This window comes from Eimeria tenella, genomic scaffold (genome assembly GCF_000499545.2).
Source record: "Eimeria tenella Houghton genomic scaffold, Eth_scaff35, whole genome shotgun sequence".
NCBI classification, from domain to species: domain Eukaryota; phylum Apicomplexa; class Conoidasida; order Eucoccidiorida; family Eimeriidae; genus Eimeria; species Eimeria tenella.
Window position 1 is genome coordinate 148500 of NW_013543232.1, and position 26039 is coordinate 174538.

Sequence of the window (26039 nt, forward strand, 5' to 3'; positions counted from 1 at the left end):
TGGTGTGGTGCACGCAGCTAATAAAAGCCTGTACACGGCTAGCTTGTACGCGGTTCTGGGCGCCAGTAGGCACAGCACAGTAGCCGGTCCACAGGGCCAGCAGACACCAAACTCCCTCTAGCGCTAAACGCAAACTGTCTGTGCAGAGTTGTCGGCGGATCGAGCTGCAAGCAATGTGCGACGTGATAGTAGCCGCAGTCACGACATCTGTCCGCGGTGAACGTCTCCAGAGTTCCGCAGATACATTTTTATCCCTTGCCATAATATCTCGAAGACAGCATCTGTATAGCATTCATAGTAGAATTCACTACTATCCTGGCACATCGCGCAGCGTAATAGCCACACTCACAGTTCTGTTCATGAGCCCTCTGGCTTTCTGGGACCTAAATTTTGTGTAGAAAAGCTTTCTGACGTTAAAATTGATTACAAGTGGTTGCACTAAGTCTACTCGTATAAGTTACGACATATGTTGCTTCGCACGGCTGAGAGGTTATTTATTTTGATAGGCTGCTTGATTAGCCATGGTTCTAGTGAGCTTCACCAAGCCATGCGCCGAAGGAAGTACCAGGTTATGATAGGCGACAACGTTCGCTGTGCCCATGGATCGCGAACAGCGTAGTTGCAGGCGTTTCTGGGACCCAAGGTTCGCAAGCAGCTGTGATCCACCTGCGTATCGCTCTGCCTCTTTTGAAAGTGGAACTGTTGTATAGTACACCGGAAAAGCCACTGAGTCCCCTGCATTCCACTGTGTCGCTGCCGCTGTGACCTCCACCTCTGTGTTTTGCCGTTGGGGACACCAGCGGCTTGTGCGTGAGCCGTTCTCTGATTCTTCCAATTATATCTTAAACTGAGTACCGTAGTATTTAGAGCTTTGTGTAGCTTCTCATTGTAGCCTTGCGGCCGCACGGTTTGAGAAAAACCAGTGTTCAGTAGCTTGACTCAGGTTGCCCATAGTGCTTGCGTTCGCTCATCGACCGTACGAGACAAACACTGATGGTCTGCGATCAGCTGGAGCCCTTAAGTTGCGTTTTGGCAGTAATTCGTTGTGGCTCCCACTCTTTGCCCTCTCGGCTGGGTAGTCTTCTTCCCGATCGTGGCTGGTAACTCTGCCGTAGGAAAAGGCTCCCAGCATTTCTCAAGTTCCGTATGTGATGCACATATCTAAGACTATGTGTAGCCCTTAACTAGACCCTACCGACGCCATATCTATTCATAAGATAGCAAACTTTTATTTGATACAGTCAGAAATAGTTGCGTCCCCATGCGTTTTCCTGTGTGGGGTGAAGACGGCAGCACGAGTATAGCTTGCTGCGATTGTGTGCATCACGGTGGATGTCTTGGGCTTCATCTAGTCGCAGAAATCACCCCTTTTGAGACACACCCTAAAACGACTTTAATTCTTGCAAAAGCTATGCCTTCACTTTTGCTGTGTAGTACACTGCATAGCACACTTCGCCTCTTCGTGCCACAGCTTGATCGATAGCCCGTTAATCCACGAGAGTTGAATGCAAACTGTTGAGCACAAATTCGGCTAAAACAGTTAAACAACTAACTCATGTTATACAGACATGCACAATCTTTCGCGTAAAAGCGATGAAGCTCATCTGCACGAACTGCCACCTCAGGATAATGCCTGTTGCAGAATCTAAGAATTTCAAGACTCACCCCACTGGTTACTGCTAAGCAACAGCTAATCCAAGTTCAAAACAACGATTTGAATGCAAAAGACGCGATTCCCTACTTCTAGGGCGCATCGTACATTCTTTGCATAAATGTCAGCCACCTTGTAATGCCTTGCAAGACAGAAGGAGCTGACTTGCACGGGATGGCAGTGGGCCTCAAATGGTCCGCTTTTGAGTTATTTTCGCAAATTCGAGACAAACCAAAAGGTTTCTCGGGCAGAATACGCTTGAAGTGGTGTCCTTGCCTCCTGTAGTTATGGCGGTGCACTGTCGCTTCCCCATCCAGCAACAGCGGCCAAACCCTATTCCAATATTCTCTTACACGAGCCCGCAGAGCATCAGTACCGTTGAAGAGCAGTTTTTTGCCGTATTCTGTCTGATCCGGAGAGCGCGTTGCAGCTACTGCTGCTATCTGTAAATTCCTTCCCGCCGAGCCCCCAGGAGTGAGAACTTAGACTTGGAGGCCTTCTCAGCAGTCGATTCGATGCAGCCTAGCGGCTGCGGCAGCCATGGCGGATATTACCCGCCGCCGTCTTTGGCCTACACGCAACCCCACGGCTTCAACAGCACGGCCCAGCAGACGTCACATGATCCCCAGAGTGGGCCGAGTGTGCAGACATGTGTGAGGGACTCGGTGCGGCTGCTGGGAGAAGCAGTGGCTGTGCTGGAAGGAGTGCGGTTGCTGGGATCGCAGCTGTTGCAGTGGGGTGGTGAATTGAGTCATGTGGCGCAATCAGTGGTTCCCGCCGCGCTCATTTTGCAAATGTGTAGATGGATGTACACCCGAACATTCGGGGCCTCCAAACGTCAAACGCTCAGTCGCATGCACAAGGCCTGGCTAGAGGCAAGCGGCGACCCTAGGCTCATGCTTCCAACCAGCAATGGCAGCAGCAGTATCGGGGGGTTGCTCGGTGCAAAAGCGAATGGCAAGAGGCGAGGCAGCTGGATTTCCACACTGCGCGACCTTTCGGCGCTGATGGCTCTCATTGTTGTTGCTGCAGAGCTTTACATACATTTCAGTGTATACAGGTAAGCGCAGTTCATTGGCAGCAGGTGTTAGTTGCTGGGTGTGCAAAGGCAATAGGAAGGGCTGGCTTGAACGAGGGCTACGTCTCCTGCTCTGTTTTTGCTATACCCAGGCGGCTAGTGAGCCGACTGCGGGTGCTGACGGCGAAAGAAAGAGGCCTTGCGGGCCCCTCTGCAGAGGCCAGCAGCAGCAACGGCAGCAGCACCAGCTTCGTGTGCAAAAGCTGACGATGGCAGGAGCTGCAGGGGCTTTCATACTTCGTTGCAGCAAATGTGGCTGCAGGCGCAATCAGTTGCTGCAGCATGAGGCTTAGGAAAATCAGCATAGCGGTAGTCAATGCGTGTGCTACACAGCGCCAGACGAATACTTCTTCAGCTGTTGCAGTAAATGTAGCTACAGGTGCTGCTAGATGCAGAAGCGGTGCCTACAGCAGGAGTATCGGCTGCAGCAGTGTGTACTGTATTCCCAGAGACAGCACCCGAAGTGGCAGCGGAAGCACCACCCAGTGTATAGTGCAGTGCGTCGTTTTCCTTATTTTGGAGATGGACGTGCTGCTTATACCGCATGTTCAAGCAGGTGAGATGTAGGGGCAGTTACACGAGCAGGTGCCGTTCCAGCGCGGTCCTCGTATTACTATTATTCTGAGCAGCTCCGGAACACCTCCAGACTGAAGTGCACATTCGTTACAGACTGCCGCTGCCGTTTGCACAAGGCCACTGTGGCGGCGGCAGTGGCCTGCTGCAGCTGCGTTCAGATAGAGCGCAGTCTCTTCTGTGTTGCTGCCGCTGCCGCCACCGGCGCAGCAGAACTTGAGCCGTTTACCCGCCTATCGTTAATTTCCTTTTCAACTCCTCATGTTGAATTGGTATCATGAGGACGTGCATTCAGTGGTCATATTTGTGGGGGGAGTTTGCTTCTCGTTGATGTAGTGTGTAGTCGTTTCCCCTGTGACAGCTTTTCTGCACTTTTCGGTCTACCTGCCAAGCAACGTATATCCAGTCCACAGGGACGTAGCTTTTATTCAAATGCTTATTTCAATCAACCGTATATATGGTGGGTCCGAAATTTAGCTGTTCTATCCTTGGTGCGCTCTCTCGGGCGCTTGTGGTTGCACACCCAATATCTGTACACCTGTAACGCACACCATCGTTGCATACAGAAGACGCTGCACAAGTGCTGTTGCACTGCTGCGCGTTCGAAATATGGGCACAAGTGAACCAAGGGGACAGCGAAGGTCAGTCCTGCTTCATCAGCTCCCGCACCCTAGCTAGCAGCGTTTCGGTGTCAGTACACACGAGATACCCCTGCTGCAGCATGGTGTCTAGCAGCAACAGCGCAGGCTCTATGTGCAGCGACAGCTGCGTCTCGAGCACGGCACCCCCGGCAGCAGCAGGGACCCCCAGCAACTGCTGCAGCACTCCCACCCACAAGTCTATCAGTTCCCCAATGACAAGTGGCGTCTCTTCAGCGTTTATGCCGGCAATGCAATACAAAGGGCCATGCTGTCTGAACACTGCCCGGCTGCTGCTGCTGTTGCTTCCCCTGCTGCTGTGGAGAGGGGCGAACATTAAGACGCGTGATGTTTCATTCTCCCTCGAACCCTCCCGAGCACCACCGTTGCTGCTGTCTGCTGCTTCTGGGCGGGGAAGTAGCAGCTGTTGCTTCACCTGTAGCAGCACCCACGTCTGCTCCTCCTCTGTGTACGGGGCGTACCAGCGACACAGCTTCTGTGTTCCGTTTTGACTGACAACTAACCAGAACAGGATCATGCTGCAGCTGCTCTTGTCTTTACTGCTCCCCCTCCTGCTGATTCTGCGGCTACCAGTGTTGCTACTTTCGGTGCTCCGGTTTTGGGTGTTGCGGAAGCTTATGCTGCTGCACTTGCAGGTTTTGCTTCTAGTTCTGTAGCAGTAGCCGTAGACGCGGCTGCTGCTGCCGGTGTTCGTTCTACCGCTCCCGTTGTTTTTGAAATCGAATCACGAAGCGCTGCTCTTCTGACCTGCTGCGATATCTGGCCCATGAACTTCCCGCGCATCCAAGCTGTCCAGCCGACTAGGGGCTTCAGACAACAGCGCCGTCACAACGGCCGCCACAAGAGAGAAACCAAATTTTCCGAATCAGGGTGCCCGGGAAAAGATTTAGCTAAACATATTACGGGGGAAATTAGTGCAAAAAGACGCACTATTCGCTGCGCTTGAGCGGTGGGTCCCTTCGTGGTCTGCTGAACAGACTTGAGACAGTAGAGGGGAGGGAGACAGACTTGAAGTGACGAGGCAGCATCTTTATACACTTGCATGAAATAAAATAAGTTGCTGTATTGCATTTAATTAATCTTATTTGTAGTTCATTAGCTGTACCATTGAGCCGCATTCACTGCTGCTGCTACTGTGCGGCCTCATTGCTGCCCTCTGCGGACTGCCACATTCATAAATATGTGGCAGCTTAAGAAGGTAGAACAAACAACTCTAAACTAGTTTGCAGGCAACCGATATATGCAGGGTAAGCAAAGGCTATTACCCTTCTGACGAAGGCTGCTTCCAACAGGGGTGCGTCCAAAAAGAGTGGCATCTTGATTCTTTTCCAACAATGTAGCGCTAGTACAAAAGCAGAGCTAGAATAGAGGCTTTGAAAATTACATGCATTTTGCTGGGGTATAGAGGGCTACAGGCACCCCAGGTGCCAGTGCGTGAAAACGCACGCAAGAAACAATGGCAGAGACATTAAGCGTTTCTTCTCTGGAGTCTCCCTACTGTCGCGCTTAAACAGACACCTAACATGTTTTACGCAAATATTTACGCTTAATTGCTGATGGCTTCTGACTTATTCCACCTTCTGAAACGTGCATATAGTAGCGTACTTCAAGCCTCTGTGTTGAAAACTTGTGTTCATATCTCTAGGGACTAGAACACAAAGGAACCACAAAATTTGCAAAACACAGCAGATAGAGGCAGAGCAGCACAACAACACTAAACAGCGAAAGTAGTTCGTCTGGGAAATCGCTCAATCGTGTAGTAGCACATATTTGATAAAATTTGTGTTCGAATATGTTAGTAGTACAGCTAAACCTTGTGTATCTACACATGCTGTGCACACTTTCACAAAAACAAACACACATATACGCTGAAGACACGCGGATTCATTGTTCTGCGCCCTAACCCACATCAAACGTTTACATGTAATACGAAACCATGCAGTAGGTATTAACTAGTTAATACGGACAAACATACTTCACAAACAAATAAGCAGGTTTAGGGTTTAAGGTTTAGGGTTTAGGGGCTCTTTAGTGAGACTACTACCACTTGTTTTAGAGCTGCCAGTCCTATGACAGCGTTGCTACAGCTACTGCACATGCGCTCCTTTCTCCAGATCAGCAATGCAGTTCAGGTTTCGGCCAAAAAGTCTCAGAAAGATAGTAAATGTAGACTGCACTGTCCGCGCACCTCAAAAGCCATTGCTTGTGTCATCGTCAGCTTCGCTGGCCTGCTTCAGTCACATGTATAAAACGTATCGATTAGTTAATATGCATGCTGCCTATATCTAATATGTATATGCATTGTGAAGGCCTATAGTACATACAAATTTGTTACTATGCGCGTATGTACTCGAAAACAGAAATGTATGCCCCCATAGCGGCACTCCAGTAATTTGTATAGCCGGCAACAGCCGTGGCCCTATGCATTAACCCATTCGCTCGAAAGCTCGACAATGCACATTCTTCAAGTTAATCTGAATACACTTTTTATTTCTGTTTAGTCGTTCTTTCTCAAGTAGTCCAACGCACCTCCACGGCAGCAGGAAGCGGCAACTGCGGTGTGCCTGAGCCACTCCTTCACAGGATTCGGGCGTTACAAATACGGTTGGGAGTCATTTGAAACATGAGATGTGAGTCATAAAACTCAAGAGATAAAAGGTTCACTCTAGGCCATGCCCTGCAGTTCTGTGCAACTGAGCCACTGTTTAGTAGCGTTCAGCCACTACAAGTACGGCGTGGAACCCTGAAGACAAAGGCCTCAACCCTTTGCCACAAGCTCTCAAGCAACCATAAAAGGGAACGACAGACTCTGGTGCATATCCCGTGGCTCAAAATTCCAACGTCTGCTAAATCCCACAGTAATAAGGTTCGTGCCTTGGTAGTATATTGTCTCGAATAACCAATCATCGTTTGCCTTTTCGTTCCCCCGCACAACATGCAGGTCTGTAGTGTCTTTTACAGGTTGGTACTACTATTTAAATAGCAAAGGAGCAACAGGGGTCCGGAAAACTGGTCGATTTATGTGGTCCACTCCGCTTCTGCTGCCTCAGCAGTTTTTTTTCGTTCATTCTCAGCCACTTGCCGTTTTGTTGGAAAATTTTGGATGTTAAGAAACTCAAAAAGTTGGATATTTCTCCTGTACAGAAGAGTTCAGGGGATGAGGAGAAAAGTACTTCTTGAGCAGTAAAAACACTGATGACGGAAGGTTGTACTGCGCTGCTCAACTCACGACACTGCAAGGACGAACACAGAAAACGTTGCACTAAATTACCAGCGGTAGCCAACTTTGAAGTAAATACAAGATGACAAAAGATAATTGACGTAACTTATCAAACAGTTATACTAGTAGCATCTAGTACTCAACGTGGCCGCAACGGGTCTTTTCTCCAACTTCGATTGCGCTCTTCACAGTCGCCAGCAAAGCACCGTTTCAGCTCGCCTGCCTTGACTGAAGATGACCATTCACGAATTGAAGTAAATTTCAACTATCCATGAAAATGTGGAGGCGAAATGCGTTGGAAGATAATTATGAATAGTCTGCCGGATGAACAGAGCCCGCACCGTTTCCGAAAATGGCACAGGTAGCGAACACACCTGAGGCAAACGCCGCATCCTCTGCCCAAGCAAAGCAGGAAAAAAACGCTGAAAATTTCTCCCTCGATGGCCCAAATTCTCCAGTGCAACAAACCCTGACAAAGAGCAGTGAGACGACGGAAGGCCGCCAGCTGGCGAGCGGCTCCTCAGCAGCTGCAGCCACGGCAGCAGCAGCAGCGGCTGCAGCAGCAGATAAAGCAGCAGAAGGAGCGGCTTCTGGAGCGGCAAAGGGAGCAGCAGCAGCAGCGGCAGATGCAGCAGCAACAGGGGCAGCAGAAGGAGCAGCTGCTGGTGCAGCAGCAGCGGCCGACGTAGCAGCAGACGAGCCAGCGGGAACAACCACAGATACATCAGAGGAGGTGAGAGCAGATGCCGCCGCAGCAGCAGCAGAGGCTGCCGCTGAAATAGCAGCAGAAAACGCCGCTGCTGGAGCAGCAAGAAGCGCTGCTGAGGGCGCAATGGAAGGCGCTACCGCGGGCGCGCCGTTAGCAGCAGCAGCCGCAGCAGCAGCAGCAGATGCAGCAGCAGGTGAAGCAGCAGCGAAACGCAGCAGTGTGGATGTGCGCATACCCTACGAACGGCCACGCAGTCGGAAGTTGAATAGGACCTCAAGCTACCAGTGTCACGTGGACATGGCGGGCTGGCTGCAGGCTTTCCCACACATGACACTTTCAGACTTAGGCCCTGGCTTTGCTGCGGACAGCTTCTGCAACGGCCAGGGCCTGAGGCTTGCTACATATGCTTGGCGACAAACTAGGAAGGCCCCCAAAGCAGCTGTGGTGCTGTTTCACTCCTACACGTCTTATGCACTGTTTGATTTCCTAAGGCACCAGCCGCCAGAAGGAGACAAGTTAGAGGACGCTACACAAGAAGAAGAGAATTGGGTGCCCAAATTTCATGGTAAGGTTCAGAACCTTCAGTGAGCCGGCAAGATGTACGTGGTGTACGAGCGCTGTCATTGGTCGTATACTCCTTGCTTCATCTCTCCCATCGTGTACCCACCCATTTGCTTTACTGGAAATGTGTCAGCCTACTGTTACGTGCATTGTTTCATTATTGTCTGCTTACGTGCTCGCCTGCAGGCAGCTGGATAGAGGCCTTCTACCAGCTGGGGATGAATGTTTACGCAATGGACCACCAATCCCACGGCCGCTCTGAGGGCTGGCGGCAATGGAGGTGCAACGTTTCAAAGTTCGATTATTTGGTAGACGACGGAATCCAGTTTCTGTCGGAGACGGTTTGCGGGGATCCCCAGCTGCCCGAAGATGTGCCCATTGTTTTGGTGGGTTACTCTATGGGAGGCAATGTTGTAATTCAGTGCTTGGGGCGCATATACGCCTGCGAAAAACTGCTGGCTATAAAGAGTAGAGTCACTCAAGCCGTACTTTTGGCCCCACTCATCAAGATCAAGCTCGACTGGAAAACTAAGCTGATGCTCATGATCAATCGATCTCTTATCTCTTGCTGGCTCCCAAATTTGAGATTCTCAAGGGCAGAAAACAGCGGAGACTGCCCGTTTCTGGGCTGGTGGTATGACAAGGATCCGTTTACGTACTCAGGTGAGGTTGGAAAATTCCAACGCCGCAGCTGTGGTGTACGCGCACATTGCGCAACGCCCGCAGCAGGAAGTGAAGCAGAGACCGGAGGAAGTAGTACTCACAACCCCGCACGCAAACGCATGAAAATAAGCTTTCTTGTCACCACTTCTTATTAATGATTTTAAGTCATTAGTATCAATCAACCTTGCTGCTCTCCTAATTCTTAGGCCGGACAAAGTCACGGATGGGAGCGGCTCTGTTCGATGCGTCTCGGAAGCTGCCCCGCATTTTGCGTGGGTTTCCACCACAGCTAAAATTGCTGTGTCTTCAGGGCACCCACGACCAGACTGTGGACTTCCACGCTCCCCTTAAACTGTACGAAAGCCCAGTCAAACTCGACCTGCTGTACCTATGCGGCTGGAGCCACTACATTCCCAAACAGTCAGGCGCAGACAGACTTATAGACCTCGTCACCGCTTGGATGGTCAAGACGCTCGGGGGCAAAGTTGTGAGATAAATTCTTCACGCTTCGCACTGCCTCTCTAGCGCTAACTGAAACGGGAAGTAGAGGAAAGTGTGCCTGTCCGTATGCGGATCAACTTGCACGTACACTTTTGCGTTTCTGTGTTCATAACTGGCGTTTTCATGCATCTGCATATGCTATGAATATGTTTTTCTACAACCCTTGACCACCATCGATGTTGCGTTCCAGTAACTCTGTTTGAGACTTGCTTCTTATTTTGGGCAAAAGTTTCGATGAACGCGCTTTAAGAAAAGCGGACCATAGATGAACAAAGCTCAACCCTAATACCTTTATTCATAAGCAGCAAGCCTGCAAGTTCCTGTGTATAAAACGCGTCTTCCTTAAGCCTGTGTTTTGGTTGTGCTGACTCAGCATCCCCTGTCGCCGCATGCTAAGCTCTTCTCCCTTACTAAAAGCGCAACGGCAGAACTGGCAGCTTCCTAAAGCTGCAAGGAAGAGAATTCGAGGAAGGCTCGGCGAAAGTGTCGGGCGACACTGCAACCGCCCACTTACCTGATTGCACATAGAAGCATGTGTATATATGCATAAAGATAGATTTAAATATTTATATATACATTATGTATAAGTATTATTTAGATTTTAGGTAGGTATTTGCATTGTAGCGTATGTGTATAAATGTACTTGTCTGCATTGATACTGATAGGAATACATGTAGATGTATTTAATATATGCGTATGTATGTGCATAAACAAGAACATTTATATATACATATCTGTACGCATCCTACTGCGTGCATACTCATATTGCAGGAATGCGTGCTGTTTCCATGAACCTTAGACTGGTTTAGACGGTAGCAACGCCAATTGGGAATAAACCAAGTGGCGTGCTGCAGCTGCTGCAGCTGTTGCTGTTGGTAAAGTACTAGAGTTTATACATTATGGTAAGAGCAACCGTATTGCAGTCTGGTCTGCGGCGTCTTCTTTTCCTGGGAAATGGAGTGCCTAGACATATCGTCTGCATCCACATACCCTCATCCGTTGTAGGATCATCCTCACTTGCGATTTCAGTAAATTCAAGTAAAGAGAATATAGTCTTAGGATTGTGCCTGCAATTGGAGCATGTGGTGTTCAGACACCGCAGCAGTCTGCTGCGACGACAATACTATAGCCGATGCTTCTCTTGTTTCTTTTTAATTTCATTAACTTTTTCCTTCCAGTGTATGTCCCTTTTTGCTGCACTTTTTCGTTGCACTCTCCTCACTTGGAAAGGATGCTGCTGTTCATCTGAGGCGCAAGGAGAAGAAGTGGAGTACAAATCTTAGGTCGTCAGACTTGACATAGTGTTCAGGTTTTAGAGTTGGTTGTAGAGGGTGTGGTCGCACTTGGAGGTGTTGATTTGATTCACCTCCATGCTGGCTTTGAGCACTGCAGCTAACTCAACCATGACCTGAAATAAAACAAATACTAAAATATTGGCAGTGTTTGCTGGCATAGTGTATACGTATCTTTTCATGCGCGTCGCGGTGCTTTTTGCAGCAGCTGCAGCTTGATATTCCACCATAAAAACAAACAGGCACTCCAGACGAACGCATAACACCCACTTGCACTTCTTAGATCTGCATGGAAAGCCTTTCAGCTGCCGCATTAGGGCCTAGGATCCTCAGTTCGAGGTATCGCTGCTGGCGAATCAAGTGAACTTCACCTTTTTGAATTGTGCCAAAAGCCCAGTGGCGAACGCGTGGGCTCTCTGCTGACACTGCTTGATTTCCGTCCTCAGCCTTTTATTTTGTTGCATAACTTCGATGAGACATGAACTTAACTCGTCGGCTTTTCCCTGAGGTGCTCTAATAGAATTAACACAAATATACATATACATAGCAGATATACATGCGCTGCTGCCGCTGCCTGTGGTGCTTATGGTGGTGGTGATTGCACGATAACTGGTAGCCTTGCTGCTACTGCTGCTGTTGCGGTTGTTGAGTCCGACGGCGACTTCTGCTGTGCTGCTGGTGGCGGTGGTCCAGTTGATGTTACTGCTGCTGTTGTTGCTGTTTCTTCCACTATTTTTACTGCTTCTGCGCACTCTGGTGCTAGGCAGTAGCTGCTTGCATGCGTTGAGCTGTGTGCACACCAAGTGTAGCAACGAGTGGACTTACTTCTCACCGAACCTCGACGAAGAACTTGCCCTGGACGTTTCTGCGAAAAGCAGGATGTTATCAATTGAGCGAAGCTTGCATGCTGTTTTTCATTTGCTCGTTTTTTAGCAAGACTTGGTTGGCACTTCACTGTTCTCTACTTTTATCAGTTGATGGATTCATTGTCGTCCTACTTCAGTGCTTATGGGCGCAAGCTGTTTAAATGTCATAGACTGCTAACTTTTGTCCTAAGCTCGCTTTATTGGATATTTTGCATTCATGTTCTCGACAGTCCATCATTCACTTGTTCCATTTGCTACTATTTCGCTCCATAGTTTTAATGACTGTGCGGTTGATCATCCTAATTTTTAAATTGCATTTACTGTCATCGCATATCTTGCGTTTTCTGGTTGTTGGTCCTGTCGGCAGCCCGCAACAGAGGATGGATTGGCTTCTGTCGCGTGAATTATTTAGAACTTGCTGCGTGCATTTGTATTCTTCTCTGTTTTCTTCGTTTGCCACTTCGGAGGAAGACCAAACGCTACTGCTCCGCTTGTCCTTAGGTGTATGTTCCCCCCCAACTCCCTGTGTCAATCTAGAACCAAACGAAGAGGAGCCAAAATTGTAAAAGTCATCAGAAAAGCCTGAGTTGCCACTGTCGTCACTTCTTGAGGTGTACAACACGCCTGTATGGAGGCTTCCAGCCACTCCATTTGACTCCAGGCAGTCATAATAGCTTTTACTACTGGTTCCCATGTGGGTTTCGCCTTCTCTCCCGAAAATACTATCGCACGAGGTAAAGCAGTCCGGGCGGGTCCAGGAAGAAGTCAAATCAGATATCATCCAACACAGATCACCGCTGTCCGCGACAGCAGCAGTTGACTTAGGTGCTGCTGCTGCTGTTGTCGCTGCTACCTCTGCCGCTGCTGGCGTTATTGGTGGTGGTGCAGCAGCTGCTGCTACCACTCCCGGTGTTGGTGTCATCGTTGCTGCAACAGCAGTAGCAGCTCCACCTGTTTCTGATGATGTTGTTGTTGCTGTTGGTGAGAGATACAAGCTGCTGTGTAGATTATGTGAAACGTCTGTTGTGCTTATCAAGCGTTCGCTTGTGGCCTCTCCTGGGTAGATAACTTCGGCCGCTGTACCTGCGGCTGTTATGTCTACTGTCCCTGCAGTTGCTGCTGCTGCTGCTGCTACTGCTGCTGTGTTTCTCCTTTTGGCTACGCGTTGTCTGCTGGGCGAGAAAGGCGAGGGGGTTCCGACGGACTTGTGGCAGCTGGTGCCTTGCGTAATTGTATGCGTTTCAGTAATGGTACTTTGCCCTATTTTTACAACGTGCTCCTTTTGTTTACTCCCTTCGTTGTGTTGGTCCAGTGATGAGACAGAAGGAAAACGACTCAAAGAAGCTGCTCTGTATTTATTCACTTTTTTCTGACAAACGAAACGGGGGACACAGCTGCGCTCGACCTCATACTGGTAGGCGATTTGCAGTGTCTGCATAAGAGCAAAGACGAACCGTTTGTTCTTGATTTAGCTGCCTATAAATCTGTTTAGCAGTTGTCTGGTTTGTTAATCGTGTTGCGCGTTGTCGAATGAGTATTATAATCAGCAGGAATGCATCTGTTTACTTTCCATTATTTACTAGCTGCAGACCTATTTATGTGTAATCGTTTCTGCTTCTGTATCTGTTTGTTTGACTGATCGGGAGAACAAACATATGAACAACAGAAAAAGACAAGCTCAACAAAAGCAAATGGCGAAGTATGCAAATGGAGTGGCCAAAGGACAAATGAAGAGGCAGGCCATGATCCAGTCCAAATGAGTATTCACCACACCCTAGAAAGCACTAAAACGGCAAACGAGCTAGTTAAACATCAATATGTGTATTTTTATTGGGAAAATTAACATAGTTAAATTTTAAATGTTCAGCGAAAACTAACAGATAATCTGCCAGGCGGAAATACCACGCGGTGAAGCCAACCGAGTTAATATCCCAGCCCACGGAAGACAATAATGAAGACAAATAGGCAAAACAAAAAATACGTTAAAAGCAAATCAGCAAACGAATCGGCAAAGCTTGCCGCGGAAACTACACATAGGAAAGAAACCCAAAGCGAAAAAGCACACACGTGAAACAAAAATGGCAGCCAAACAAGAGAGGGGAAGCTACCAAGGAGCGCACAGACGTGAAATGAACAAGAACGCAAGCCAAGCAAGTAACTGAACGCCAACTGAATGGAAAAGCGGAGCAATGAAAAGGGAGAATTCGAGAGGCAAACCGAACAAAATAAGAGCAGGAGCTTGCCTTCTTAAGCACCCCCACAATCTCCGAAATGACAACTAGCTGCTCCACCGTTGCTGTTTTCAGCTTCGAAATGCTGTTTGTCTTGTTTTTTAACTTCGGGTTCATATTCAGTTGCTCGCTTATCTCTTTTTTTAAATCCCCGCGACCGCTCTCCCCCAGCTGCACGCGCCACACTGATGTTATCAGGGGGCCAACTGAGACACAAAACAAATGAACGAAGGGAAAAAATTTGCTAAATAGGTGGCCTGCTCGATGGGGAGTGCACTTGTCTCTTTGCCTGGTCGTTTATCGTTCTGTGCCCTGGAAATTACATGGCAGAAAAACACCCCGAGGCATTTAGCTTGCTTTTTTCCGATTCGTTAATCAAATAATTAGTTATTCTATCGATTGCCCCTTCAGAAAGGCTTGATGAGTGGCGAAACTAGAAACTTTTACCATTCCCTGAGTTAGATGAGATGATTTGGAGGCAAGCCAGATGCGAAACAAATCTAGTAATTTGCCCAGTGATTAGTTGGTTAGAATTCGCTTAGTTATTTAATCGATCAACCTGTTACGGACAAGGGGGATAAGCGTTTATCTCTCCGGAGAGAAGGGCCTTTGCTTTCTCTTTGTTTTTGGCTGGTAGAAATTTCAAGTAAAATACTAATTCGTTGAAGTTCAAGGCTGCGCCAGTTGCTGGCGAATCGGCTGTAGGTGCTGCTGCTGCTACTAGCGGGGGCGGCGGCGCTGCTACTGTTGTTGGTATTGTCATACTTGGCGCGGCTGCTGCTGCGTCTAGATAGTTTCGCTCCTCAACAAATACTTGAGACAAAGCTCCCTCCTCGGTAGGAGCAGCAGGAGCAACAACAGCAGTAGTAGGAGCAAAAGCAGCAGCAGCAGAAGGTAGGTATAGGTTAGAGGACGTGGAAGGAATTGTGTGAGGCACAGCAAAGGGGACACAGCTAGTATTTCTTTCCTGCCCTTGTGGTAATTCTCCCTTGCTTATGCAGGCCCTAAACCAATCGAGCGCTGCTCTAGATAGGTCCGTTGTTGCTGCTGCTGCTGCTGATGCTGTCGCTGGTGCTGCTTCGCATACTGCTGCTGGTGCCGTTAGGCACGCTACGGGTGGTGCTGCTGTGCATGGTACCGCAGCAGGTGTTGCTGCTTGCGCTGTTATTCCTGTGGCTGACGTGGACGCTATTGCGGCAGCCCCTACTGTTTCACCAACTTCTGTTGCTGTTGCCACAGTTCCCGTTGCTGCTGTTTCTGCTGCTGCAGTTGCTTGCTGATTCTCTGTTCGCAAGCGTATGGTCCCATCTCCTGCTGCTTGTTCCATTGTAGGATATTGGACTGTTTTTGGCTAACTTCAATTCTTGTCCCTTACTGACTGTCTTTTCTCTTTATTTTATTTGCCTTCAGCCTCGTCTGAAAGCAGACAGAGACAGCTCTGTCTGCTTTCATCTGCTATGCTGATGAACAAACTATTACTGGTATTTATTCTACTCTAATCTCGCTTTTTTTATTAGAGTCTATCTCTGTTTCTTTCTGTTTCTTTTATTCGCGCTTGTCCGCTTCTCAATTTTAGTTTTTTGTTTTTTTCTGCCGTGTTTTGCTGGGCGTGTATCTGGGATTTGGATCCCGTGTTCGTTGCCCTCTCCCTTAGTTACTTCCTCTGTCCGTGTTTTGCTCTCTTATTATATGTACTCAGTATTTTTATTTAATCGTCAAATAAGCGGTTCTTGTTCTGCGCTTTTGTGGATTGCATGAGTAGCACAGCAGAAAAATAGCAGCGCATCTCCCAGATCAGAACAAAGTCGACTCTTACTCTCTCCCTCTAAAATACTAAATAATATGAATAGAATAAAGGCAAAAATAAAAAAGAAAGTTTGAAGAAAATGAAATTAATAGTTCATTCAGTAAAGCCGCTCCCTAGAAGTGACCGTTCGGGATATGGTGTATGCACACTCAAGTGAGGTCTGATGGAATGCATGAATCAACGTGGTTATACAATTGCAAATTTATATTGATTAATCTAAACTTTCGGCTTTTGTATTTCAGCGTATAAGGCGAAAAACATGTACCAAAATTGGCTGCAACGCAACAGCCAGCCGTGCAGTGCCCAATCCACGGTCACCGACTGAAACTAACGGAGGAAAAGATCGGCCAACGTTGAAAAAAATACATTACAAAATGCAAAATTATAAAGCTCTTAAAAACTGCTTCTGAGAGAAATTGGAAATATTTCAGTGGGTTACGTGTCCTTCCACCAGTGTGCAGCCTCATATATACTCCTTTCCCTGCATCATCTATTTCATTCAATTTGAAGTGGCTTCATCTTCTCCAGTAGCCTTAATTTTCATTAAAACTGTGTTTTGAGCTAAGTGTAATTATTTATTGGGGGATTTCGACTAGGAAGAAATGCTGACCGACGCAGTGTCCCGGGTGGTCCTGCCAGGTAGACAAATCCTGAATGAGGTGCATACACACGATTAAGCGAGCAGCTCAGGTATATGTATAATAATGGGCGTAATTGTAGCTGCTAAAACACACCTATAATCGAAGCAACGTTTAAGAACAAATCCAAAACGGTCACGAGCTTCCCGAGCCACTTAAATTAACGACAGTTCAACTGATGCAAAATGAGTTTAGTGTCAATAGCTACATTGAATTAAATAGGAGGATAGCTATATAGTCATTGCTGAATCGTCCTTTCGTATGATCCTGCTATGTTTCATGTTCTAAGTAGGGAACACTCGTCGCACTTTCGCCCAAATATTATAAAGAAAAGGATATTAAAATGCATATGCCTACACACGCATATGAGCTTTCATACAAAGAGATATAGGCCTGAAATTTGTGTATTTTGTCTGTAACGCATACAGAAACGTAATGTATGCAGATAAAATTTCAAAGATGGCGCAAATAATGTGTTTGAATGCGTAATATACCCAGCGTATATTCGTTTGCTGGAGCCAAAGGTACCGCAAATAGTGTGTTTGAACACGTAAGCTACCCAGCGTATATTCGTTTACTGGAGCCACCGCATTGGTCTTATTCCACGTTCATACTGAGCCGCAGGCATCTAGCCACCTGAAGGCACAGGTGGAGAGACATCTAGCTTCAAGTAAATTCGACGTCCACCCTCTTCCGTGGGAGCTGGACCCTCGTGTTACGTTTTCTTGAGGTTTGATTCATGTTTGATACTCATCTTTGCCACAGGATCGTATATCTGGCATGCATGTTGTTTTATTAGTATGCATAAAACATCAATTTTTGTCTCGGATTCAAATAGGATGGGTGCCATTAGGTCAGAAGGCAGCACGCTTTTTTCGAAGGGCTCCAGTGACTCTCCTCAGAGCCTACAGCAGTAACTTCTGATACCCAAACCGTAATTTCCAAACCCCATATCCTTTGCACTAAGCCCTAGGGCGTTCTCACAGCTGTGGATTTCATGAAGTATGCTTTCGTCCATCCTCCACAGACTGGGAGACAGAGCTGCCGGTAGTTTTGAGGCACGCTAAACTTTAAACTCTCTTGACCACAGCCCGTTACTTCAGTCGAAACCACTGACGGTTGCCAGTGGCAATACGTGTGCGCTAGGGGCTCAGGTGCTTAACTTTGAAAGTTTGTAGCTTCCAGTTTACGGATCAGAATTCGGGCCTCAGAATTGACCGCTGATGCTATAAAGTCCAAGCTCTCGGGTCTGGATGAGGCTCTAGAGGAGAGCGTGATAATGACCATGGCAACTTTTGGCAAAAAATAATGGAAACCCAGGTGGAACGGACGACGGAAAGCTGTAGATGTTAGCCCAAAGCTTTTAGGAAGCAATTATTTATAACCAATTCATTAAAATAAATTAGTTTGAGTGAAAAGCATTGATTTAAGTGCGGTGAAGCAAATAAAAACGTTGCGGTTTGCACGTGAGCCCAGCGTGACAGTCGTCCGCCAGTCCACAGGCCACCCCTAAAAAGTCGATTCTTCAAAGGCTGGTGAAACTAAGGCTAATATTCGGGTCCGTAGAGCTACTTTTCAGGTTTTTGTAGATCAAAGTGATCGTTAAATACGATCGAAACATATTTTGATGACCAGCGGCATTTTGTGGTCCGTAAGACCGTTTCCCTCCACTTGCCCCAAGCGTTAACGACTTGAGGCGGCAGCATGAAGTGAGTATGTGCAGCGGAAAGAGCTCCTTCTTTTGAGCGTATCAGGTGTACACTGATGCAACTAATTCATTATTTTTCTTCTGCATGAGCGGAATTTTTTAAATTGAAGCCCTTTCCAGGCATTCGAGGCGAATTCGGCCGTCTGGCGAGTCCTTTGGCAGCCGCCGCCAGCCGTAGCCACCGGATCACCATCGCAAGTGCGTGTTGGGGTTTGTTTCCCTTGTTGGTTTTCCACATTTGTTCCACCGGTTTACTTCACTAAAGTGCAATTCAGTCTGAAGCCAAGGCTGGTATGCTCTTTTTTTCCTTTTCCCCAGTTTTCCACCATCCGTTCTCGTTTCCGCGGCAGTTGGTTCGCCGAGCAGCTGCTGCTGCTCGCTCACTTTGCTTCTTTTGTGCCCCGGAGCTCGTCACTCCTCTTCATTGCATGCACCATGGGGCTGTGCAGCAAAAACAAAGGCCGCAGCCCAGCCCGCCGCAATAAGGCGGTCGATATCGAGCCCACGGCGGCATCCCGAGTGGAACCCGTGAAGGAAGCAGCGGAGACGGAAGCGGCAGCAGCAGAAATAGAGGAGGCCAGAGTCTCGTCTGGCAGCCTAAACGAGAGAAATACCCAAGAGGCAGAGCCAGCACTTCCCGAAACACCAGCAGCAGCAGTGGCAGCTGCAGTGGCAGCAATAGAAGAAGCGGCAGCTGCAGAATCAAATGAAGACTCAGCAATTGAGACAAAACAAACTCCCGATATTGTTGGTGTCGTTCTGATCCACGGAAATGCACCACCGACAAGACACGACTCCACTGCCACCTCCTGTGCAGGAATGACAGATGCGGAGGCCCTCAGCAGACGCGTTACGCTACAGCAACAGCACCAGCAGTTTGAGGAACAGCAGCAGAAGCAAGAACAGGAGCAGCCACAAGAGCAGCAGGATGAACAGCAGCAGCAGCAACCAGAGCAGCGCGAAGATGTGCGGGACCAACGTGAGACCCGGGACAAGCAGCTTGATGACGCAGCTGCTGCAGCGTCAACCGAGCAGCAGAAGGTGGAACAGCAGCAGCGAGAAGAGGAGCAGCAAGACGGTGCCTCCGCTCCTGCTGCAGCAGATTCTGCGGGCGAGCCGTCAGCTCCTCCCTCGCCCCGCACGTTTACCTCCAAGGTGCAAGAGACGTTTGCTTCTGTTAAGAAGAGCATCAGCCGGGGGTACCAGAGCCTCAGTTCACTTAACATGGGAGGCAACCGCACGGCAGCAACTGAGTCAAGAGACGGAGATCTGTATGGATCTGAGCCCCCTGCTTCCGAACAGTGCGTGTGCAACGTTTTAAATGATATTACTGAGCTCAGCGAGAAGGCTATGCCCTGCATTCTGGGCGACAACTCGGAAAGCGAGACAGAAGCTGCTTCACCTTTGCCGCCAGCACAGATCAAGATGATTGTTAATACACCCAGCGGGCCCTATATCCGCTTCATACCAGACGAGCTCTTGGGGGACGCCATTAATATGGGATTTATTTCTGAAGAAGAAGTAGAGAGGCAGCGAGAAGAGTGGGCAGCCAGGTACGGCATAAGGCCGATTTCATACACGCCCGCGGCATCATTTGCCCACGAGCAGGCGAAAGCCTGAGGGGAAGCGCCGAGAATGCAAAGCGCAGCAAATAGGGATGAAGAGCGGAAAGTACTGCACTTAATACAGTAGGATCCTACAGACCGTAAAACAAACAGAATAGAGCAAATGTTGCGCCGTTCATTCGTGGGTCGCGGACTGGGCAGAAGCCCCGTTTGCCTTTTTCGTTTATTTTTCAACTGCTCCATTCTTCCCTTTTTTTTGCCTTTGACTTCATTTCCGCAGTCACTTAAGTTACTTGTGTTCAGCACCGCTAGTGTGCAGTGCGTCAAGCAGAAACGTATCTACGCACGCACATGTTTACACGTAGCTCACAGCCACTTATGGAAACATGACTGTCTGTATATTTTGTCAAGAGCTATAGATTCACCACATATTCAGTAGAGCACACACATAGAAACGCAAGTATAACGATTTATGCATACACTCTGTGCATAGTGCATATCACGTGCTTGTGCACATTGACTTGCACTTCTCTCTACAGTCATTTGTGTACATGCAAATTTGTATTTACAAATACACATGAGTGGCCATGAATACATATTTATACAAGTGGGCGCAAAAGTACGCAGATGCAACATTTTGAGGCGCGCAATAATTGTTTACGTATTGTAGCATTTTCACCAACATCCCAGGGGGCCCGTTGAGTCAAATGCACACTAGCTTAACTAAGAAAAGGTATAGCATTGCGGATTTAGAGTTTGCCGTTGGGTTCCAAATGACTTCTTTGTTTCAAAGTAAGAGGGTAACAAGGAGCCGCAACTGCCTGTTAGACCCTTGATCCAAAAGCCTCCACCCTAGCTTCAAACTGCACCTTGTAAACGCTAAACCCTGGATTCGGGATGCACAAGGTCTGTCTTGAGGGCCCCCGTATGCCTGAGCCACCTAGCCATTCTGCCCTCCTCAAGCTTTTCTGCTGGTGCTGTGGTGGAGCCTAGCGCCCAAAAGCGACACGTGAGGAAAGAAGGAGTAATTAGTAAACGAGTCAGAGACGACATCAGCGGCAGGAACTTTACCCTGAATCAGTAACGACAAGCAACCAGTTGCAATGGCAAATAATAAATAATGTTGTTAACTGGCGCGCCCACCACTCGCTGTAGTACCTAGACGGCGCAACTCTTAAGAGTTATTTCGTGTTTATTGTTGCTTCTGGCCCTCCTTGCTTTCTATCCACTAGTTTTCGTCCAGGTTATACTTGTTCTGCTCATTTAACACAGTGAGGCTGCTTGGAGTGCTGCCCTATTTGAACTCATGGGGGGAACGGGCAGTACTTTTTAGCATTTACCTGTCGTATATCATCGCTTTTAATTTATCTTCAAAAGTTGAAAAGCCCCAATCGCAGAAGTATAGACGCCACTGGTGCATGCTGAACAGACACACGCAGCGACACCCACCACAACAGCAGCAGCAACAATTTAGCAGCAGTAGGATCAACTACAGCCGAAGCAGCAACCCATATAGCAGCAGAAGTAGCCACGATAACGCCCGCAGGAGTTACAGTAGCACAACCCTAACAGCAGGAGCCAAGCGCAACCAAGAGCCAGCAACGTCAGTTGCAGTAGCAAGAGCGAAGCTTACCTGGGGCAGTTCACAGCATGTTCTAGCGTGCGGATATTCCCGTCAATGAAATGAGGAACCCCATTAAGTCCCAAGGATTTATGATATTCAAATAGTTGAACCGCCCCCCTGACCATGCGCATTAGCTTCCTGCTTTCGTCTATAGCAGCAGCAGCACCTGCTGTTTCTGTGCGTGATTCTGTCTCTGCTGGCTCAATCTGAGCTGTATGTACATCTGGCGGCGCCTCCCTGATGTCGTCCTCGAAGCCCATTAGAAATCCATCGGTCCCAAGTATATGGATGCGTCTTAAAGCCTCAGCAGACACCCCAAAAGAAAATAAAAGATCGCGAACGTAGCGTGCCCGCTCAAGTGGAGAGAGGATGTACACTGGACGCTGCCAACTCTGAAACGGAAAACAAATATATGGCTCAGAAGCCTACTTCCCTGATTGCATGGCAGAGAAATACAGCGATAAAAGCGGACAAGGAAGGCAAACAAGAACAACCGGACAAAAACAGGGAATGAGTGGAGTAGCAAAGGGTAGTGAAGCTAGGCCGAGCAGCAACTACTGGTTTAGACGCATCACCAACAAAAATTTGAAAAGCAAACAGAGCAGCCCAATACACACATACAGACACCCACCCCGCTTATTGCGTCTATGCTTTTGACGGCGGCTGAGTTGATGCCCTCAAACAGCAGCAGCCTGTCAGCCTCTTCCATTTGCTCTTCGTCTTCGGCTTGCTGTTCCTTTAAATCTGCGGTGTGTTCTTCTTTTTGACCCTGGACCCGCTGCTGCTGTGCGTTGTCTATTGCATATATTTCATCCAAAGGCAAGCGGAAGCGGGCAGAGGTTAGCCAAGAACCTTGAGATGATCTCCGAGCAGCAAAGAAGTGCTGAGACAGAAACAAGAAATGACATTGGGGATAAAATGCGCAAAAATAAGCTTAAAAGGAAAGAGATTACTGTTGATTAATGTTGACTAGAGTTGATTGGCTGAGGCACTGGCCTTTACAGGAGGAAACGCTGAATACTTACACCTCAAGTGCGGCTGCACAGGAGCAGTACAACAAATTAACATAAGAAAACACAAGCGCCTCATGAAGGCCGCAGGAAAAAATAACCGATGAGAACCATGAAAATTAAAATACGCTTTGCTTCCTGGACCCCCGCACATGAGAAATAAAAATGCGAGCGACTTTCTCTTCCTATTCATTAAAGCCACATTCGACTAAAGTTTGAAATATTCGAATTCCAATTCAAGACTCTGTGACAACTGCGACAACAGCAGCCGCGCCAAACAGAACAGCATTTTGAATACAAAATTGTAGCACTAGCATTTTCGTCTGCTTCACTTACAACAGCGCTGATGCAAAATAGCAACAGGCACAGTACAACGATAACAAACTCAACAGCAAAATGAAAGCAGCAGCCATAACAGTAGCAATACCAACAAGGGCAGTGAGAGCACAGCCAGCAGCAGCATCCCAACACTAGATTTCCCACCTGTGTCAGCCGTTCCTCTGTTGTTTTTAGTGTATCTTCAATGAACCTCCTAGTTTCGTTTCTGTGGGTACAGACAGCCCATGGGAAAACAGGAAAGCCTCTTTTGAACTTGAGGCTGTCCTTGAGGGATCGCGGCTGACCACTGGTCAGCTGCAGCGCACGCTGCGCAGGGTCCATTGCTGCGGCTTTGCGGATGTACGAGGCCTCACGCGCCACCGCGTACTGGTCCAGTGTACACCCCAGCTGCTGCTCCGCTGCAGATACGCTGTACAGACACTGCAGAGCTTGGGCCACCAACCACCCGTAAGACGGAGGGTCACAAAATTTCAGCATGTAACCAACCCGCTCCCGGAACCAGTAGGGGGCCTGGTCAAATCGCTCCTGCTGCAGCAGCTCATGTAAATACTCCGTCACATCCTGCTGCTGCTGCTGTTTCTGATGTTCCTCCTGCTGCTGCTGCATGCGCCTCTTTTGCACGCGCTTGTACTCGAGGAACCTCTTGGCTGCGCTCAGCGCTGTGTATGCAGTCTCAGTGTGGGAGAGCAGCAACGGCCCGTGAAGGGCAATGAAATAGGCATCATCAGAAGCGCCAGAGAGGGCGGGGTGCATCTGTTCCCGGTCGTCGAAGAAGCTTATCGCGCCTCCAGGAGGAGCTGCTCGAGACAAACCCTGCTCTTGCTGCTGCTGCCAGTGCTGCTGCTGCTGATGTTGGAGGTTGGGGCCCAGCAATGACAAGAAACTGTCGGAGCAGAGCTCCAGGTCAATCAAGGGGGCAACAGAACTTGTTGGGGGCAACACAATATCCGGCAGACCGGCACTGAATGGCACGGTTCCCCCTGCTGCTGCTGCTTCTGGTGCTACTGATTCTGCAACATTTGGTCGGGGCGGTCCAGCAGAAGCAGCTGCTGCTGCCGCTGCTGCTGCTACCGCTGTTGCAACTGTTTCACGCGGAGGCGTCTCATGGGAAGTAATGAACCACGAAGAGGTGAACCCGTCAGTGCATCGTTGGGTTGATGCCCCGGGTGTGCGCCCACCGATCTTTCGACATTGGAGGGCCGCTGACCCTTTGTGAAGAGTTAGGAACGAAAACACCTGATGGGCTTTCGTGCTTTGAATAAGGTTGGACCCCTTGGGCTGGTTGTTTTCGGGTATACACGCAGCGTGGAATACAACGGATCGGGCACCGATACGGGAATGGCGCAGCTGATCGACGGAAGTGGGAGAAACAGGTAGCGGAATCATAAAAGTGTAAGTCAGAAGGAAAGAAAAAATCAACACACAAAACGGCATGGCGGTAGCGAGAGGGGAGAAGACGTGAACTGCCAGAGGATATTCAACAAATTACACAGAGCCACCCTAGCCGAAATCCGGGGGTGATGATTGCGGTTGACCGCTTATTTTTTCCATTGTACCTTGAAACAATATGGCTTTAGTATAGCAAACTGTTCGTGGAGATGTCTGTTTATTTTTTCGTTTCCTCCTTGTCGTGTCAAGCCATAGTAGTTAGTTGGTGTCTTGCTCTCCAAGCAAGCCACTCCCGCTAGTGGGGGACAATACGGGTGAAATAGACGAAATTGCCTCGTTTATTACTGAATAATTAGTTTTGCTTTCTGCAAACGTTAAACTTGCATATGGGCCTAGATTAAAATGAAGATGATCTGCCAGCAGGGGCTGCTCTAGTCCTGCATGCAATGTTCACTCGGGGGCCCCTCTTTCTTGCGTCGCTCAAAGTGATGGAAAAGGCCATGTTTCATTGGCTTGTACTTCTATTCAAGCACTCAAATGAAAGGTGAACTCGCTTAACAATAAGAATCTGTTCTCAATAGATATGCACACGCGTGCATGTGGACGCTCTGCACTGAAAACTCGCAGCATACCGCTGTTTCTTGGGTTTCATTCACTCACGAGCCGTTTCACTGCATAGGATTTGCAACAAAGCGCCTTCCGAATGGTCCTAGATCGGAGCTTTTCATAATGTTTGTATCCGGCTCTACAGCCGCGTTGGCTCGAAGAGCCTGACGCGAGGATGCTCTTTGGGCTACAGTTGTTTCTTTGGAAACATCACTGTAAAAAGCACCAAGCAGCTTTCTCCGCCCTGCTTCTACGCCTGCGCACAAACGCAGCTTCAGGCAGCCTGTATTGAACTGGAATGCAAGGCGACTGCATGATGAAATGAGTGGGAGCACAATGCTTGGAATAGTAGACGCAGCAGCGCGAGTGAGCTGAAGTCACAATAATTTACTATGCTGGCGCTTAAAGCGAGGAGTAGTAGAAGGCTGCCCTCTTATGAAAGCTGGCTCCACGGCTTTGCTCCGAGTGGCTTCACTTGTTTCTGTTTGCCTCCTTGCCCTTTTTAGCCCCTCCTGCCGTAGACGTCCCGAGCCGTCACAAACAGCTACCCTTCAGTCCTAAGTTAACGAGTAAGCGAGTTGCCCACTAGCATCAGTGGCAGTAATTTTTGGCTGAGACGCAGCTTCAAGCTGTCAGTTCCCGGGTGGTTAGTTTAGGGTTCTGCTCCGCGCAGCTATACAAGCATATACAATGCACCAACTTCTATTGATTTCCTCTTAAATTTAGAATTAGTCAGGAACTGAATGGGTCTGCGAACGAGCGGCGCAGCGGAGGCTGTCTTCTTTGTTTGTTTGTTGGGACGAAAACAATAAAATTCGTCCACTTATTACTAAAGTGCACCAGACAATGCACAGGCAGACTGCGGCGGTGTAAGTGCACCTCCGAATGGAAACACATTAAACAACAGAAGCCAACTCAGGTGCACTGACACCTCAAAGCGACGCCCTAAGAGAACCACATATAATATATAATTACATATACATATGTTTATGTCTGTGTAAACATATGTCACTATGCCCTATACATGCGCGTCAAATGCGGGGCGGCGCCTAGGAACGGCGCTAATGGAAATGGAGAGGATAACAGGAAATGAAAGCAAGCGCACAAGAGGACAAGTGGATAAAAAGGAAAGAAACAGACACAAAACAAAACGATACAGGAGACACAAACGAAACATATTTGAAACAGGCAAAGTCCAAACCAAAATAAACAGAAGATAGCAAACAGTGAAATAAAATTAAGCAGACAATGACATATCGCAAGAAACAAGAGACAAGCATACACTTCAAACAAGCGAATGAGGCAAAAGCTGAACTGATATGAACAGCAACACTCCACATTTGCAGACA

At 48.3% G+C, this 26039-nt stretch overlaps 5 protein-coding genes across 5 annotated transcripts; 3 read left to right on the plus strand and 2 right to left on the minus strand.

The window, feature by feature from the left end:
- Positions 1-2166: 2166 nt before the first annotated feature.
- Positions 2167-2936, plus strand: ETH_00024040 (uncharacterized protein; the record flags this gene model as incomplete). Its single annotated transcript, XM_013376472.1, has 2 exons — positions 2167-2711; positions 2822-2936. 2 exons carry the CDS (start codon positions 2167-2169, stop codon positions 2934-2936), a joined length of 660 nt encoding a protein of 219 aa, XP_013231926.1.
- Positions 2937-3944: 1008 nt separating this feature from the next.
- ETH_00024045 (uncharacterized protein) lies at positions 3945-4478 on the minus strand (the record flags this gene model as incomplete). Its single annotated transcript, XM_013376473.1, has 1 exon — positions 3945-4478. The coding sequence occupies one exon, from the start codon at positions 4476-4478 to the stop codon at positions 3945-3947; it is 534 nt and encodes a 177-aa protein (XP_013231927.1).
- Positions 4479-7533: 3055 nt separating this feature from the next.
- On the plus strand, positions 7534-10060 carry ETH_00024050 (acylglycerol lipase, putative; the record flags this gene model as incomplete). The annotated part of the gene is made up of 4 exons (XM_013376474.1): positions 7534-8455; positions 8638-9114; positions 9321-9601; positions 9989-10060. The coding sequence occupies 4 exons, from the start codon at positions 7534-7536 to the stop codon at positions 10058-10060; spliced, it is 1752 nt and encodes a 583-aa protein (XP_013231928.1).
- Positions 10061-18592: 8532 nt separating this feature from the next.
- On the plus strand, positions 18593-19777 carry ETH_00024055 (uncharacterized protein; the record flags this gene model as incomplete). The annotated part of the gene is made up of 1 exon (XM_013376475.1): positions 18593-19777. The coding sequence occupies one exon, from the start codon at positions 18593-18595 to the stop codon at positions 19775-19777; it is 1185 nt and encodes a 394-aa protein (XP_013231929.1).
- An 824-nt stretch (positions 19778-20601) lies between these two features.
- ETH_00024060 (uncharacterized protein) lies at positions 20602-24129 on the minus strand (the record flags this gene model as incomplete). The annotated part of the gene is made up of 5 exons (XM_013376476.1): positions 20602-20794; positions 21063-21143; positions 21356-21738; positions 21978-22229; positions 22840-24129. 5 exons carry the CDS (start codon positions 24127-24129, stop codon positions 20602-20604), a joined length of 2199 nt encoding a protein of 732 aa, XP_013231930.1.
- Positions 24130-26039: the final 1910 nt, after the last annotated feature.